Source organism: Meles meles, chromosome 14 (genome assembly GCF_922984935.1).
Source record: "Meles meles chromosome 14, mMelMel3.1 paternal haplotype, whole genome shotgun sequence".
Lineage (NCBI taxonomy): Eukaryota > Metazoa > Chordata > Mammalia > Carnivora > Mustelidae > Meles > Meles meles.
The window spans coordinates 14,766,033-14,785,114 of record NC_060079.1 but is presented as its reverse complement, the minus strand read 5'-3'; the positions used below and the strand labels follow the sequence as shown (position 1 = coordinate 14,785,114).

At 34.6% G+C, this 19,082-nt stretch overlaps 1 protein-coding gene across 7 annotated transcripts in view; it reads right to left on the bottom strand.

The window, feature by feature from the left end:
• The window catches only part of PDS5B (PDS5 cohesin associated factor B), a 199,128-nt gene that overhangs the window by 46,104 nt on the left and 133,942 nt on the right, over nt 1-19,082 (bottom strand). For all 7 annotated transcript variants that reach the window (XM_045978167.1, XM_045978169.1, XM_045978172.1 and 4 more), the window contains exons 20-21: nt 8,122-8,245; nt 5,337-5,495 (exon numbers count right to left, since the gene is read on the bottom strand). In XM_045978167.1, coding sequence (XP_045834123.1) covers nt 5,337-5,495; nt 8,122-8,245 — 283 coding nt within the window. The remainder of the gene's footprint in view (nt 1-5,336; nt 5,496-8,121; nt 8,246-19,082) is intronic.

Sequence of the window (19,082 nt, the reverse complement as noted above, 5' to 3'; positions counted from 1 at the left end):
GGAATAAAAATATTTAATCAAAAACAAGGAAAGAGGGGCGCCTGGGTGGCTCAGGGATAAGCTTCTGCCTTTGGCTCGGGTCATGATCTCAGGGTCCTGGGATCAAGCCCTGCATGGGGCTCTCTGCTCAGCCTCTGCCTGCCTCTCTGCCTACTTGTGATCTCTCTCTGCCAAATAAATGAATAAAATCTTTAAAAAAAAAAATACAAAATTATTAAAAAAAAAAAAAAAAAAAGATACATGGAATAGACTGGTTGGTAGGTGCCGGAGGCAGGGGTAGGTGGGCAAGATGGCTGAATAGGGTCAAAGGTACAAAATTCCAGTTATACAATAGTCATAGAATGTAATGTATAGCATGGTGACTACAGTCATTGCATATTCTTAAGTTGCCAAGAGAGTAAATCCTTAAACTAGATTTTCCACAGGAAAAAAAAAATTTATAACTGTGTGGGGATGGATAGTTATTGTGGTGATCGTTTCACAATATATAAAATAATGAATCATTATATTATACACATCAAATTAATATAACGTTATGGCTCAGTCAGTCAGGCGTCTCCCTTCAGCTTGGGTGGTGATCCCAGGATCCTAGAATTGAGTCCCACATGGGGCTCCTTGCTCTGTGGGGAGCCTGCTTCCCCCTCTGCCTGCCGTTTCCCCTGCTTGTGTGTTCTCTCTCTCTCTGCAACAAGCAAATGAATAAAATATTTTTTAAAATGTTATATGTCAATTATATCTCAATAAAAAAGACTAAAAGACAACTTAAAAGACAACCTACAGAATGGAAGAAAATATATGCAAACCATGTATCTGACAAGAGACTTGGATCCAGAATATATAAAGAATTATTACCACTCAACAAAAATACAACCGTAAAAAATGAGCAAAGGACTTGTATAGTCTTTGCTCCAAAAAGATATAAAAATGGCTAATAAGTACATCAAAAGATGCTCAGCATCATTAGAGAAATGCAAATCAAAACCACAATGAGATACCACTTCATGCTCGCTAGAACAGTTATAATCAAATTAACAGAAAATAAGTTGGCGAGGATGAGGAGAAATTAGAACTTTCATACACTGCTGGTAGGAAGGTAAAATGGTATAGCCTCTGTGGAACAATTTGTCAGTTCCTCAAAAAGTTAAACATAGAATTACCATATAATCCAGCAAAGATATATACCTAGGATTATACCTAAAGAACTAAACACAGGTATTCAAACAAATACTCAAACACAAAATTCATAGCAGCACTTTTCACAATATTCATAAGGTGGAAACAACCCAAATGTCTATCGGTGAACGAATTGATAAACAAGTTGTGATAAATATGTATAACAGAATATTATTCAGCCATAAAATGGAATGAAATACTGATACATGGTACAATGTGGATGAACCTCAAAAATATTATGTAAGTGACAGAAGAGTGACACAGAAAGTCACATATTGTATGATTCCATTTATAAGAAATATTCAGAATAGTTAAATCCATTAAGACAGGCAGGAGATTGGTAGTTGCCAGCCTGGGGGAAATGAGGTATAACTGCTTAATGAAAATGATCTGGAACTAGATAGAGGTGGTGGTCACAAAAACTGTGAATATACTAAAATGTGACTAAATTGTATACTTTTAAAATGATTAATTTTATGTTATATGAATTTCACCTCAATTTTTTAAAAATTGCAGCCGGGAAGACAGTCTTTTCAATAAATGGTGGGGTCAGATGGAAATAAAATAATGAATCCTGACATTTACCACATACCACATACAAAAATCAATCCTAAAAAGATTATATAGCTAAATGTGAAAGTAAATAAACAAAGCTTCTAGAGCAACACTGTCTAAAAGAACTTCAAGATGGTGGAAATGTTCTGTTCTATCCAACACTAGCAATATGTGGCTAGTGAGCACTTGAAATGTGTGAATACTTTTCCAGTTATATTTAGTTCAAATTTAAATAGCTACATGTGGTTAGAGGCTTGTGTATTACCATACTTCTAGAAAATAATATAGGGACTACTTTCACAACCATGGGGTAGGTAAAAAAGACAAGGTTAGTACTAACTAAAAAGAAAAGAATGGGCTTTGTTAAAACTAAGAACTTCCTTTTTTAAATTTTTTTAAAAGATTTTATTTATTTGAGAGAGAGTACATAAGCAGAGAGTGGGAGGGGCAGAGGGAGAGGGAAAAGCAGGCTCCCTATTGAGGAGGGAGCCCAATATAGAACTCGATCCCAGGACCCCAACATCATGACCTGAGCTAAAGGCAGATCACTTAACCGACTGAGCCACCCAGGAGCCCAAATTAAGAACTTCTGTTCATCAAAAAACGCCATTAAAAGAATGAGAGAGCAAATTACAAAGTGGGAAAAGGTATCTGCTAAACATACGTTCAACAGGATACATAAGGGACTCTTAAGAGTGAATAAAAGAGAGACTGACAATTTAAAAGAAAAATGTGGAAGGGACGCCTGGGTGGCTCAGTTGGTTAAGCGGCTGCCTTCGGCTCAAGTCATGATCCCAGCGTCCTGGGATCGAGTCCCACATCGGGCTCCGTGCTCCGCGGGGAGCCTGCTTCTCTGTCTGTCTCTGCCTGCCACTCTGTCTGCCTGTGCTCACTCTCTCTGACAAATAAATAAATAAAATTTAAAAAAAAAAAAAAGAAAGAAAAATGTGGAAGAGGCTTGAGCAGACAGTTAACAAAAGAGGATAGCCAAAATATCAATACATATATGAAAAAGTGCTTAAGGGCATACTATTCATTATACATTCACATAATAGCTAAAAAGTTAAAGACTGGCATATAGTACACTCAGGGGAATGGTACAACTAGAACTCTCATTCAGCACATATAAGAATGTTAACTGGTATAATCACTTTGAAAAATAATTTGGCAAGAAAAGAAAAGAAAAAAGGGAGGGAGGGAGAAGAAAAGAAAGAAAAACAATTTGGCAAAATTTACTAAAACAACTCATACAGGAGTGCCTGGGTAGCTTATTGGTTGAGTGTCTGACTCTTGGTATTGACTCAGGTCATGATCTCAGGGTTGTGAGATCTAGCCCTGTATTGGGCTTCTCAATCAGCAGGGAGTCTGCTTGAGATTCTCACCATCTCCTTCCCCTCCTCCCCCTTCCCTAACTCATGCCTGGGCGTACACTCTCTCTAAAATAAATAAATCAATCTTTAAAAGAAAAATAAAACAACTTAACATACTCTAAGATACAACAATTACACTACAACAGAAATGTATATATTAACACACAAAATGATACATAAAAGAGTACTTGTTAACAACAGCAGGCATTTCATATCAGAAATAACCTAAATGTCTAGCAACAGAACAGATTCATGATATTTATATGAACAATGGAATACTATACAGCAACAGAAGTATAGCAGCCACTACTGCTATACACAACAGGATGGATTTATCTCACAATGGAGAATAAATTGGGAATAAATAAATAAATAAAATATAAATAATATTTTATATATATTTATATCATATATTAAATATATATTTATATTGTAAATAAATATATTTATTTATATTTATCACAAATAAATTTATGATATGTGATAAGTATATTTATAAACAAGTTTATTTATAAATATATTTATCATAAAATATGTAAATATACATTTATATATAAATATACATATTTTGTATACATGAATACGTATATTTATAAATATATATAATTAAACATAAATAAACATAAAATATTAAAAAATAAATAAAAATGGGAGAATGGAAGGGATAATAACAAGAAAAAGACACAGGGGTTTGGGGGCTGGTAATCTGACTAACTGTCAGTTGGTCAAAAATCTTAACTTTGTGGTACCATAGCCTTAAAAAGTGTGTATTTTTCTGATACATTTTTTTTAAGATTTTATTTATTTATTTATTTGACAGAGAGAGATCACAAGTAGGCAGAGAGGCAGACAGAGAGAGAGGAGGAAGCAGGCTCCCTGCCGAGCAGAGAGCCCGATGGGGACCCGATCCCAGGACCCTGATATCATGACCTGAGCCGAAGGCAGAGGCTTAAACCACTGAACCACCCAGGTGCCCCTGATACATTTTTTTTTTTTAAAGATTTTTTATTTATTTGACAGAGATCACAAGCAGGCAGAGAGAAAGGAGAAAGCAGCTTCCCGCGAAGCAGAGCCTGATGTGGGGCTCGATCCCAGGACCCTGGGATCATGACCTGAGCCGAAGGCAGAGGCTTAAACCACTGAGCCACCCAGGTGCCCCTGATACATTTTATCTCAACAAAATTTTTTTCATTAAAGAAAACAAAACACAGTAAAGTTCCAGAAAATTTTAAACACATGATTAGCATACATGACCTAAAGAACACGAAATACTGTACTTACAGGAAGAAAAGTGAGAGACACAGCTAAAGAACATAGCCACAGCCAGAGACGAAGGTAATTAACACAGGAGCTACGTGTCGTAAATTACAGGGCCCTAGTCAACTAATGTTAAACAGCCACAAATTATTAGAGATCTAATACATACAATTATCTTGACTATTATCCCCATAAACTATTTTCCATAACAAATTTGTTTAAAAGTATTAATAGTATTAAAATAAATTAATGTAAGAATGACAGATATGAAACATGTAGTAATACAGATATATACTGCAAGAATTATAATTGTATTTTAGGAGGAGAAACTTTATCTCATACTTCTTTTAATTCTCCAAAGAACTCAGTATAGTGCTGAGTACACTACAGACACAAAACTGATAGTTATATATGGGTCTGCACATGCACGTTTATGTGTGTGGGTTTGTGTGAATACACATAAATATGCACACACATACATACAACCCCACGTGACTGTAAGGTGTCAGTTCTCCCACATCCAAACAAGCACTGCCCCAAAGACAAACGGAAGACAGACAAAATCACTATTTCTTTCCTAATGTTTTCTCCCAATCTCTTCTAATTCTCTACTACATGAAGGGAAAGAAACAACTATTGTCATGACAACCATACTGTGAACTAGCTTGTCAGTCTTCACGTTTTTCAAAATTGATGTCATTATAAAAGTTAACCTACTATAAAGATGAAAAAGAACCAAATGATACTTTGTATTTATCAAGGAATGCACTGCAGGTTACATGCCTATACTCAACTATAGAGATGCTTTGATGTTGTTTTAGTTCTAATGGATGTAACAGCACGTTAAAAAAGGACAGGAAAGCCTAAAAGAAGGCAGGTAAATGGAAGTGTTATTTCCATCATTTCACTTCTCTCTTTGTTGAATAAAAAATTTTAGAAGATAACACTGTGAAGAACACAAGTCTAAATAATATCAATTACCCGATCATTCATGAGAAGATCTTTCACAATGAAAGTAGCTACCAAGGACTTCAAAGGAGCAGCAAACTGATCAGGTGCAAGGAGAGCAATATGCCCAATAGTAACCAACGGTGTTATGAGATGTTCCAGGTTGCTTGGATCTAGGCTCTTATGCAGAGGCTGAAAATGAGAAGAGGAAAACACATTCAACTCTATGAATATGCAAATAAACTATTCACGTGTTTCATGTTCAAATATTAAAAAAATTACAAAAGTTTCAAGACGTATACATGGTGTAAGTAGTAGCTTAAGCTTACATTTAAACTCCTATAGGTTATTTATGTTTAAAAGGCATCACATTTAAATAGTTAGTTTTTGCCCAAGTCATATCTTAGCAGTAGATAAAAAAAAAAAACTTCAGCATGGAGAATCATATTATGTGTATTTTATGACTACATACAGGAACATGGGAGACTGCTAGGGCTCACCAATATCCATTTTTGTTCTACTTCCTGGGCAAAAGGACACCTATATATACACACAGCATCCTCTGCAGCTAGATGAGAATATGTGAATAAGCTCTGGTTAAAAGACTGTCAGTACAAGTGAGGTACATGTGCCTGCACTGAGGTAAGTATGAGAAGTGTATCTTCTTGTATTCTCTCTCTTTACTCACTGGCAGGCATAATACCAAAGGATCCAGTGGGACTTGAAGAGAAGCCAATTGTCAAAAAAAAGTCTATGTGCCTAAACCACTGACTAGAATGCAATCCAAACACCCAAGGGGACTTCTTTTCAGGAGCCAGAAATAAGCTTTTATTATACAGAGTCACATGCATTCTTGTGGATTTTTGTAGCATCAAATATTAAGTACCATAACTAAGGAAATTTTTATTTTTCTGATAGAAAACCCTATCATTAATACACATTTTGCCATGACAAAAGAATGAGACTCTTCATATACCCATATAGAATAATATCTAAAATGAAATATTAAACTTTTAAAATAGAGAAGTCAGAAGAGTGACTGTAGTATATTATCACTGGCATAAGCAAAGAGGGAAGGAGATAAAATATAAGTGTGTCATTGTGTGTGTGTGTGTGTGAGTGTGTGTGCACATACATATGTGTATTATGTTACTTATATGTGAATACTGTCCAGAAAAGTATATTAGAAACTGGTAACAGATTACCTCTGGGAATGATAACTGGGTGGCTAGGGATACAGGGCTGAGGTGGAGGAGAAAACTTACTATTTTACTATTTGGATTTATTTTGTGTGTTATCATTTGGAAGCAAGTAAATATATTATTAAAAATTTTAGTGACACTTTTAATAGAGTCAATGCTGTCCTCCCATACCAAACATCAAGAATTCTAGGCTTGAAAAACAATACTGAATTGTTCTTCCCCAACATCTTAGGGTAGTGTGAGGCTTCATTTAGTCAAAAGCATATTTAAATGATTCTGCTTCTTGCTATTCTTGATGACTTCCCTCAATACTTCCATTGTACACCTAAATGCCAGCTTGTTTAGATTATGAATAAAAATATGACCATGTTTTTTCAATAGTGAGTGTGACAATTTTACACAATAAGGCAATAAAGTCATTTCTGGAAAAGCAGAATTAATAGTCAGACCCTGGATTAATAGCAATCGCATGGAGGCCAGACAGATCTATAAAATCTTTTCTCAGAAAGCTGGCAAACCTATATATTATAGCCAAGGGTTACAGATTAGGTTATGGTAAAGAAAAACAAAATATCAGATATGTAATATCAAAATGAAAATAAAAGTACCCTACAAATTCAAGTTACTATCAGCATTATCCTACTCCTTATCAGCATTGAAAGGAACTGAAGATTAATCAAGAAAAACAAAAGCTTTCTAAATCAACATGAATTCATTAAAGTCATTCTGATATACAAAAACAGACCACAAAAAATATCTCCATCCCACAATGCACAAAATTTAAAATAAATTATTTGCTACATACAGCAAGATGATATATGATAAAGACAACTACTTTTCTTCCTTGTTCAGGTCTTTAGCATAATACATGAAAATATGAAAAAGTTAGTATAAATGTTCTAAAACAGTAGCTTCAGCATAATTCCCAAACTGTCTTGATTTCACTCAAGGCTACTGAACTAAAATTTTAAGTTTGGATTTTATGTAACAATGCTAAATATCTAATAAGAATACTAAAGATAGCTCCAGATTACAATAGATTAAAAAATGGAATGCTTAAAAAGCATAGTAGTAATTTAAAGGGTAGAAAAAATAATGTGAAATATGTATTTAAATATCATCCATCTGATATAAAATCAGGTCAGTGGTTATATAAGTATAAATTTATTTGTGTTTTATATACCAATTATTTGTCCTATACTACACCAATTAGTACTGACAAAGTTCCATATACTTCAGCAGTATCTTATAAACAGAACCTTAATTTTCAAACCTGTAAACTGACGGAATCATCTTTTAACTTACAGAATCATCTACTATCTACTATCAATACACACGATTTTTATGTAATTAGTTATTAACAAAAAATAGTTTCCTAATCCTAAATGTATAATGTCAAAAAATATTATATAATTGTTTGATTTCTGTTCTTGTTAGTACTAAACGTCTGAATAATTGGGTATTGTCCTATTTTAACCACACATCAAAACTGATTATACTGATTCAAATTCTGAAAACATATTATAAAATGATACATCTCCAAATGTGAACATTCTATAAAATCATTAATATGTGTTTTTTAACCACAAATTATGAAACAATTTTTTTTTTTTTACCTCAAATATCTGTGCAAACTGGGTCTCTTTACTAGAAAATATTGCATGGATACAATGAATGGCGTATTTGGCTTGGCGGGGGGGTCCTTTTTTAGATTTGTGATGTAAAACAGGAAGCAAAGCTCTAAAAAAAATATAAAGAAAAACAATAAACCAGAAAAATCAGCAAGACTCCATTAGATACTTTACCATCCATATTTTTTTAGGTAATGTCTTCTAAGAACAAAAACATCTACCTGAACTCATTTTCAATTGTCTCTAATTTTGCTTCATAAATGGCTACATTAAAAATATCATCCAAATACAAGGTTCCCCCCTCCTTTTTACTTAACAATTCTAAATGGAAACATGCAGGGCAACCCATTTTTTCTTAATGTCAATCCCATTAGCCTTTTTCATTCTCACTGCTATCACTCCAGTTAAGTTGCTGCCACCTTATACATAAGACCACTACAATGGGACCTAAACTGTTTCTCAAGTCTCTTCCTTCTCTGATTCACCTTTCACTTCATACCAGCACAACCTACATAAAGGGAAATCTGATCATAAAACCTATACAAATTGTTTACTATGTTATCAGGCACTATTAAAAGTCCCAAATGCTTGCCTTCATGCTACGAGCATATTAAGGACAAGACAAATGATAATATATAAATTAGCAAAATATGTGTTATGTCAAATTATGGTAACTGCTGTGGAATAAAAAAGAAAAAAGAAAAAAGGACAGAACAGGGAGTAGGGAGTGGTGTGTATTACAATTTGAAAGAAGGTGATTATAGAAGATCTTTCAGATAAAGTAACACTTGAGCAGAGTTCTGAGGGAAGTAAGGAGTAAGTCATGTAACTACTTGGAAGAACATGTAGGTATGGTATCATTATACTACACAAAAACTTAGAATGAATACTGAATACAGCAGGATCTCTTAGCTCAATTATTCATTCAAACATCATACAGTGTAAGCAACTTCTGAATCCACCTCTTGCCCAATAACCAACCCAGTGTTTCAGTATTAAGAATTCAGATATATAATTAATTCACTACAGTAAGACACCAGCAGCAAAATATAATAAAAAGACAAGTGACAAACTGAGGGGAAATTCTGCCTTTTGTTTCACAAAGAAAGGGTTAATATCCCTAACATAAATTCTTTCTACAAATACAGAATGACCAGCAATATCATGAACAAATGGGTTGGTCATAAAAAAATGGAAAGTTCTTCAAAAAGTAGATACACAAATTAACCTATGATGTGCGAAAAGATGTTTACTTTCACTCATTTACAAAAATATATATATGAATGGAAACTATACTAAGACTTCTGCTTCATATGATGACAGTTTATCTGAGATGGGACATCCTCTCCTAACTTAAGCAACCAGGAAACAGACAAATATATGAAAGGTCTTAGACACTGGGCAACAGGCAGCACATGACTATAATCCCTAAAAGATGGGAAACACATGAGAAGAGCCTTACACATCTATCCCCACTTACGGCGTGCAAAGCTCCAGACTGCCATATAAGGCAAAGTAACACAAGTAGAGCCTGGTGGTTGCACAGAGTTGAGAGAGACCGAGATGGGAACTGAGGCAGCTATAATTTCTAGGGCAGAGTTCCACAGAGGAGGGAACTACAAAGACAGCAAGCGAGCTTGAATTCTGCAGATCCACAGACGGGTGTCCCAAGTCACTGGCTGAATAATGATCAGTGCCATGCATGAGAAAAAAACTACCCAAGACCAGGAAAAGAACACTGGAAAGTAAGCCAAAAAATTCCCTGACACATGCAAGGCTGCTAGTGATTCACGTTTCCACCAGCCACAGTAGAAAGATCTTGTAATACATAACCAGGAAAAAAAATTCATCAACAGAAATAGGTCCAGAAGTGATACAGGTGACAAAATTAACAAAGACATTAAAACCGCCATTATGAATATGCTCCACATGCCCAAGAAGAAAACATGAACATGATGAGAACAGAAATGCATTTAAAAGACCTAAATGGAACTACTAAATATGAAAAATACAAAGCCTGCAATGAAAAATATACTAATAGAATCAAAAGTAGATTATATGTTACAGAAGAAAAAAATCAGTGAATTTGAATACACAGCAATAGAAACCATGTAAAATAAAACAAAACAAAACAAGAGACAGGGAAAAAATAAGAACAGGGCATAAGTGACCTGTAAGACATTACTAAGTAGTCAAAAATACATGCAACCAGAGTCCTAGAAAACAAAGAGGTGAGGAGGGGAGAACAGAAAACAAATTTGAAGAAACTGTAGCCACGAATTTTCCAAATCTGATGGAAATAGGCCCACAGTCCCCAAAATCTCAATAAGCCTCAAGCAGAAGAAACATAAAGTAAACCATTCCAAGATATACCATTATCAATTTGGTAAAAACAGTGAAAAAGAAAAAAAAATCTTAAACACTGAAAAAAAAAATACACATTACATACAGAGAAATACTACATACAGAGGAACACTTCATCAAAATCTATCGAATCCAGAAAATATTGGAGTGACATCTTTTAGGTAAGAAATGAGAATATCAACCTACAATTCCATTCTGAGGAAAAAAGGTCTTTCAAGAATGAAGGCAAAATAAAGATTTTTTTTTCAGACAAAGAAAAACTAAGTTAAGTATTCAAAAGCAGAACTATACAATAAGAAATATTAAAGTTATTCAAGAAGAAAATGATACCAGATGAAAATATGGATATCTAAAAAAATAAAGACTAGGTGCCTCCTTAGCGCAGTAGGCAGCGCGTCAGTCTCATAAAAAAATGAAGACCAACAGAAATGGTAAATGTACGTACTCAAATAAACCTGAGCATATTTAAAAAAAAAGAAGTTATTTGGTCACATTTGGAGGATGCTAGTAAACTCACTATTTTGAACACTGTTCTATAACATACAAAAAACAATAGCATTTAATCTGCCTTTCCTAAACAGATGCAGCACTGGGGAACCAGAAAATAGATAAGAAGTTCCTCTTTCTAAAAGTATTCGGCTAGTAGTGAAGAATGACAGAATATCACCATTAATTACTAAGTCTCATCAGTTACTAACATCATAAAAAGAGAAGTAACCAGATATCATGTGCCTCCTGATAGAAAAACATACCATCATCTATAAAAGTGGTTCTGTAACAACAAAAAGTTGAACTGGAATCCAACCAGGCCTCTGCATTGAACTATCACTTTACAGAAAATATAAGGAACCCATTAAAATATGCCAAAGGCATACAATTAGCAAAAACCAGTCTATGTGAAACTCTACAAGAGAAATCCGGTTTCTTTATCGGATACAAAGAGAAAAAGAGAATTGGAGGGAAGCCTACAGGAAACAAAGCACTTTAAGAGATTTATCAACAAATAACAATGTGGATCCTGATTTTAAAAAAGACTTAAAAAATTACATTGTTGAGAAAATTAGATATTATTAACATCAAACAACTGATGTTAACTATGTGATAAAGGCATTATGCTTTTTTTAAAATTTTTTTTTATTTTATTTATTTTCAGCGTAACAGTGTTGTTTTTTCACCACACCCAGTGCTCCATGCAGTACGTGCCCTCCCTATTACCCACCACCTGGTGGGTCTCTCTCACCCCTCTCACCTCTCACCCCTCCCCGCCCCTTCAAAATCCTCTGCTTGTTTTTCAGAGTCCATAGTCTCTCATGGTTCACCTCCCCTTCCAGTTTCCCTCAACTCCCTCTTCTCTCCATCTCCCCCTGTCCTCCGTGTTCTTTGTTATGCTCCACAAATAAGTGAGACCATATGATACGTGACTCTCTCTGCTTGACTTATTTCACTCAGCATTATCTCTTCCAGTCCCGTCCATGTCGTTACAAAAGTTGGGTATTCATCCTTTCTGATGGAGGCATAATACTCCATTGTGTATATGGACCACATCTTCCTTATCCATTCATCCGTTGAAGGGCATCTTGGTTCTTTCCACAGTTTGGCGACCGTGGCCATTGCTGCAATAAACATTGGGGTACAGATGGCTCTTCTTTTCACTACATCTGTATCTTTGGGGTAAATACCCAGCAGTGCAATTGCAGGGTCATAGGGAAGCTCCATTTTTAATTTCTTGAGGAATCTCCACACTGTTCTCCAAAGTGGCTGCACCAACTTGCATTCCCACCAACAGTGTAAGAGGGTTCCCCTTTCTCCACATCCTCTCCAACACTCGTTGTTTCCTGTCTTGCTAATTTTGGCCATTCTAACTGGTGTCAGGTGGTATCTCAATGTAGTTTTAATTTGAATCTCCCTGATGGCTAGTGATGATGAACATTTTTTCATGTGTCTGATAGCCATTTGTATGTCTTCATTGGAAAAATGTCTGTTCATATCTTCTGCCCATTTTTTGATATGATAATCTGTTTTGTGTGTGTTGAGTTTGAGGAGTTCTTTATAGATCCTGAATATCAACCTTTTGTCTATACTGTCATTTGCAAATATCTTCTCCCATTCCTTTTTGTTTTGTTCACTGTGTCCTTTGCTGTGCAGAAGCTTTTGATCTTGATGAAGTCCCAAAAGTTCATTTTCGTTTTTGTTTCCTTTGCCTTTGGAGACATATCTTGAAAGAAGTTGCTGTGGCTGATATCGAAGAGGTTACTGCCTATGTTCTTCTCTAGGATTCTGATGGATTCCTGTCTCACGTTGAGGTCTTTTATCCATTTCGAGCTTATCTTTGTGTATGGTGTAAGAGAATGGTCGAGTTTCATTCTTCTACATATCGCTGTCCAGTTTTCCCAGCACCATTTATTGAAGAGACTGTCTTTTTTCCATTGTATATTTTTTCCTGTTTTGTCGAAGATTATTTGACCACAGAGTTGAGGGTCCATATCTGGGCTCTCCACTCAGTTCCACTGGTCAATGTGTCTGTTTTTATGCCAGTACCACGCTGTCTTAGTGATCACAGCTTTGTAGTAAAGCTTGAAATCAGGTAACGTGATGCCGCCAGTTTTGTTTTTGTTTTTCAACATTTCCTTAGCAATTCGGGGTCTCTTCTGATTCCATACAAATTTTAGGATTATTTGCTCCAGCTCTTTGAAAAATGCCGATGGAATTTTGATCGGAATGGCATTAAAAGTATAGATTGCTCTAGGCAGTATAGACATTTTAACAATGTTTATTCTTCCAATCCAAGATTATGCTTTTTTTTTTTAAGAGTTCTTATCTTTTAGAGATACTTAGATGCTACAGATGAAACGATAAATATAGTCTGTCATTTGCTTTCAAATAGAAGGAGAATGGGGAGTACATAAATTATAAATTAATCAAAAGCAGCTGTTTAAGTTATTCATACATAAGCTAGTTATTGGATACATGGGAGTTCATTATAATATTCTAGTTACTTCTGTGTTTGAAAATTTCAGTAATAAAATATACAAGAAGAGTCGTCTCACCAAACAATCCTTTTAGTCTATGGTTTGTGGCTTCTTTGTGAAATGAAAAATTATTAACTTCTGGTGACTTCAGTAACTAAACTCCCTAGATAAGACGTGTCTTCTCATAGATCAGACTTGCCAATTCAAACATCCATAATCCCTTTTCTCAGTAATAAGAGAAAATTACAGGTCATACACATGTAAAAAGCAATTTGGGTTGGAATTTTTAAAGACAGAATGAGAAATTTTAAGCTCATCCAATGTTTTGCATACTCATTTAAACAGAAAAACAGAAATAAACCAAAAACAATAAATAAAGAAGAAAAAACACTTTCAAGAATTCTTAAGTACGAGGCAGAGTCTGAGATGTTAGTGAAATGTAAATAAAACAACTATCTTCTGATTACTTTTCTACTACTAAGTTCCTATTAAATGAAATACTTTATTCCCTTGCTATATTGATTTGCCAATTCAAGGTTTTTTTCCCCTGATGATAATCATACACATGTAGAAAATGTAAACAATACTGAAAAACACATTTAAAAACTACTGAAGAAAACACTCAAAATTCCACTACCCTAAAATAATTACTGTTAACATTTTAGTGAATATCCGTCTAAAATTTCCCTTACATGCATACATATATTAAGTAAATGAGGATACAACATACAAAGTATTTGGAAACATTTTTTCACCAACAATGCTGGAGAGAAGCTCCGTGTCAATTTTAATGGCCATGTGGGTCTTTAGTGGATAGCTATACCCCAACTACTCTAACCAGTCTAACCTGATGAGCATTTAAATGTTTTGGATTTTTTTTTCTCTTAACAACAAAACCATGAACATCCTTATGCTAGTTATTTACATACTGTTTCTGAGCTTTAAGGTTTAAGCCTCCCATAATCTGCTCTGAGATCCTGGATATATAAATCTGAAATTACATTTCCTAGACTCCCTCAAGAGCTGGCTTCATGTTAGGTTCTTCCAATAAAAGACCCCAGAGCTTCTTCAGGCATTCCCCCAGCAACAGCTAGGATACTCCTACAGTGTCAGCTCGTTAGGCAATATTGACAGGGCTCTTCCATCCAATGGACAGTTCTTAACACCACTTCTCTCAATTGTTCCTCCAGCCCTAAGGGTGGTTCCAGCTTCCAGCAATTCATAATCTCTGGGTTACCAAAGCAACTTGTTGCTCTTTCATCCTTCAAACATCTGTATTAATTTATGATTAAAATACCTGATAAGTGGGGCACCTGGGTGGCTTAATGGGTTAAAGCCTCTGCTTTCAGCTCAGTTCATGATCCCAGGGTGCTGGATCAAGCCCCACATCAGGCTCTCTGCTCAGCAGGGAGCCTGCTTCCACAGCTTCTCTCTCTGCCTGCCTTTCTGCCTACTACTTAAAGAAGAAAAAAATATTGAAAAAAAAAATACCTGACATGGTTTCTGTTTCTCTGATTGAGCCTTGACCAAATAATCATTAGGTATATATCTTTTCTAATTATCTCGGGGTAAGTTTCTGAAAATGAAACTGCAGTGCTGAAGACTGCACGCATTTTAAGTTTGTATGTATTACCACACTACCAACTAAGAATAGCTGAATCAATTTATAATCCAATCAAGAGAGCATTGTTGGAATGCTAGCTAACACTGGTTACAGTACAGACATGTTTTTATTTGTATTTGCCTCAATTAGTATTAGTAGGCATAAATGTCTTTTCTTGATTGATTTGAGGGGCTGGAACGATTTCCAGTTTATGTATTTCCTGTTCATTTCCTTTGCTAGTATTCTACTCTGAAACCTGTTATATTTCTGTTAGAGTCTTTATACATTAAAGACACTTTTTCTAAGTTATGCATATTGAAAATAGTTTCCCAGCATACCATTTGCATTCCTAACTTATTTCATGATTTTTGCTTTTATCTAAATGGTTTCTCCCTCACTAAAATATAAGGGCAGAGTTTGTTCATTTCAACAGAACCTTATATACTCCAGTATCTTATATACAGTAGGGCTCTATAAATATATTTTAACAAGTGGATATTTAATTATACAATCCATCAATATTTCATGACGTGGCATTAGCATCCCTTCAATCACAAAAAAAGGAGTTACAGAAATGTGCTGGCTATTAATACTTTTATTAATTCATTTTATATATTTAAAACCTTTGAAAATCTTGGACTCATCTCAAATTTATGAAAAACCAAGATAAGCAGTCTATATTGATTTTTCCTTTCAAAACAGCTTGCCAGTTATTTAGTGGGTAATATAACTTTTCCTAACTCTTTCATTAAATATTATATTCCTCCACTTACTATTATAAGGTTGCAAGTTTCTTGTATAGTTTACTCCTAGGCTTTCTGGTTTTTACTTCTACAATATTTTCAAAACAGTTGTTAGTGGTTTATAAGGAAAGCTCTGGATTTTTACATACTTATTTTGGCTATTGTGGTTTTGGTAGTTTTTCAGTTGGATTCCCTTGGATTTTCCATGAAATACCATGATAACTTTGTTTTCTCCTTTCCACCAATGTACGTATTACTTTATTTAATTATACTGGCTAATGCTTCTAAAGCAATGTTAAATCATGGAAGAGATAGTGTATTTTCCTCATTTTGTTCCTAATTTTACTGGGAATGCTTTTAGTGTTTACTATAGGACAATGCTTATTGGTTTGAGACAAATTTATTATGTTACAAAAACACTTAATCTTATTTTATTGGGTTTAATTAAAAATAAGACACATATGTTTATCAAAAGCCCTTTTAGCATCTATCAGAATGGCCTACTATGTGCCCTTTTCCCTTTTACTCAATTTTGTAATAAATTATAACATGACTATTAGGCTTACTAAGACCAACCTTCACATTTGACCATAATATATATTTTATAAATTTTTTTTAAAAGATTTTATTTATCTGTGAGAGAGATCACTGGTGGGAGTGGGGCAGGGGTGGCAGGGAAGAGGGAGAAACAGACTCCCCGCTGAGCCAGAAGCTAGGAGCCCAGAGCCCTAAGGGGTTGAACATGGGGCTCAATCCCAGGACCCTGAGATCATGACCTGAGCCAAAGTGACTGAGGCACCCAGGCACCCCAGCCATAGCTTATCTTTGTTTTACTGTAGTAAACTCTCTTCTTACTAGAAATTTACTTACAATTTTTGCAGCAATATTAGTAAGATCTGTCTTAAGTTTTCTTTTGAAGGAATATCTGTTATCCAGTTTTAGCCTCCTGTTTGTTATCTTGGCTTTATGAAAGAAGTAATCTGATTTTTTTTTCCTATGCTTTAAACAATTAAAAATAATTAGAATGCTTGGTTTCTTGTAGACGTGAGATACTTCCAAAAACACACACTTCTACTGGCACTTTTCTCAAATTTTTTAAAATAATTACAGCCTAATTAGGTTTTCTCCCATTCTTCTTGAGCTAGTTTTATTTATTTACATCATCCTTAAAAGTAAAATCCAAGTTTTCAAATATTTAAACCATAGATATAAACACATCTAAAATTTAAATAAAAAGAAAAGTGATGAAAAAAGACAATCTGATATGCAAACAAAAGGAAAACAAAAGTTGGATTTAGATGCGTAAGTAAAAGTGAATGCAAAGGGGAAAAGTATATACCTTGGTAGAGAAGATTCACAATATAAAATGGTTAATTAATTCATTTCCTGAGTCTTTATGTCTTAAAGAATATCCTTATTTGTCCTTAAGCCCAACTTGGCTACTCGGGAAATTCTTCAGTTAATATAATTTCTTTTGTCCCTGAAAACACTCCAGCTGTTGAATCATTAATTTCAGAAATCTTATGTGATTGAGAGAAGTGAACATCTTTCTTTTTCCACTGTACATAATATACTTCCTTTCCTTTGCTATTGATGTTTGTGAAATCACTTCTGTAATCCCTGAAAATTCAGTAAATTCCACCAAGATGTTCCTAGAACATGAGTCCTCTTGATCTCCAGATTGACATTATCATTCATTCTAAACAAGTTTATTGTTTTCTGGGGTTTTTTTTTGTTTGTTTGTTTGTTTTTTAACTATTCTCCATTTTCCATTATTCTCTTGTTTCCTCCACAGAAACCAATTAGGACTTTTCAGTATCTGCAAATTATTTTAACTGCCTTCATTTCTATGCCCACTCTTTCCATGTTCTATGCAATTTCCTCATGCTCTATCTCTAGCTTACTAATTACATTTTTGATATTGTTTATTCTGCTCCTTGCTGCTCATAATAAATTATACTTTATAATACAAGTATGTTCCTGTGATCTTTATCCTTAGTTCTGCTACTCCTTCTATATATATTCTTTTTGTTCTCTTATCTTTCCAGATATCATTTGCTGCTTAACTTTCTTGGCAGTTTAGAATGGTTTAAAATTTTCTTTTTTCTTAGAAAAACTCAATTCTCCCAAAGAGTGATTATCTGCTTTCTTTGGAATATTAAAATATCTGTTCAGGTTTCATATTTGTTAATTTATGTGTACTCTGTTAACTCATCTTTGAATAAAAGAAATTCTCTGGCCCTGCCATTTAAACACAAAGGCAAATATTATCTCCCTGATAACTGAACATCAGGTGCCTCTCTTTAAAAATTAACATCTAATAACTGATCTTCGGGTACCTCTCTTAAAAAATTAACATCAAAGCTCCCAACTCATTAATCAGTTGGCCAAGTGAGTAGCATGGAGGAAGCACCTGGAATTAAATGTAATAAGTCCTTTATCTCTGTGTAATTTCTGAGTCTACTGAAACCCTGCCAGTGATGAGAACTAGCTAGCCCCACATGGACTATGGCTATATCCTATAAGAGGACTCTTAATTTTGGCATATCTGCCTACTCTGGGGGTGAGCCAGACTCAAAAGAGACAGGAGGAGTCAGAACACAAACCATAATACATCATCATTTTTGTTTAGTGGGGAAGCACACAATTTTTTTTGTGCCTGTAAAGTTGGTAGTAAGACATTTGCTTCACAATTCTATTCTAAGCCTCACCTAAGCTTTGCTCCTCCTGCAAAGGAGAACAGGTCAGCCCATAGAAAAATGGTGTGACCATCAAGTCTCTCTTTTAGTTCTAAGACAGCAGAAATGAGACTTTCCTTATTTCTCTCAAAGCCTGCCTATACCTCAACCTCCTCCTCTAAATTAGCAAACGACAGAACACTTACTATTCTCTTGATTCTCTGGATTCAGGAATATGTGTATCAACTGTCAATGTTCTCACATTCAATTCACTCTAGATGTCTTACTTAGCAAAAATTCTGTCCAGTTTGTGGTAGCTTCCACTTAAGATACATTTTTCTTTTGGTTCTTCAGAATTATTTTGGTGAATTCAAGGGAAGATAATTTAATAAACAAACAACTTTATCAGTTTTCCTCAATATCCACTCACTCAATTTAATCATTTAAAACATAAAATATGCATACATATTTCACCTTCTGAAGACATATACTATGAATTACTTCATCAAGAACAGTGCATGCACACACCGCACGTATTCAATATCAGTTGATTTTCCTCATAAGAAATATCTGTAATATACTCAGCGTA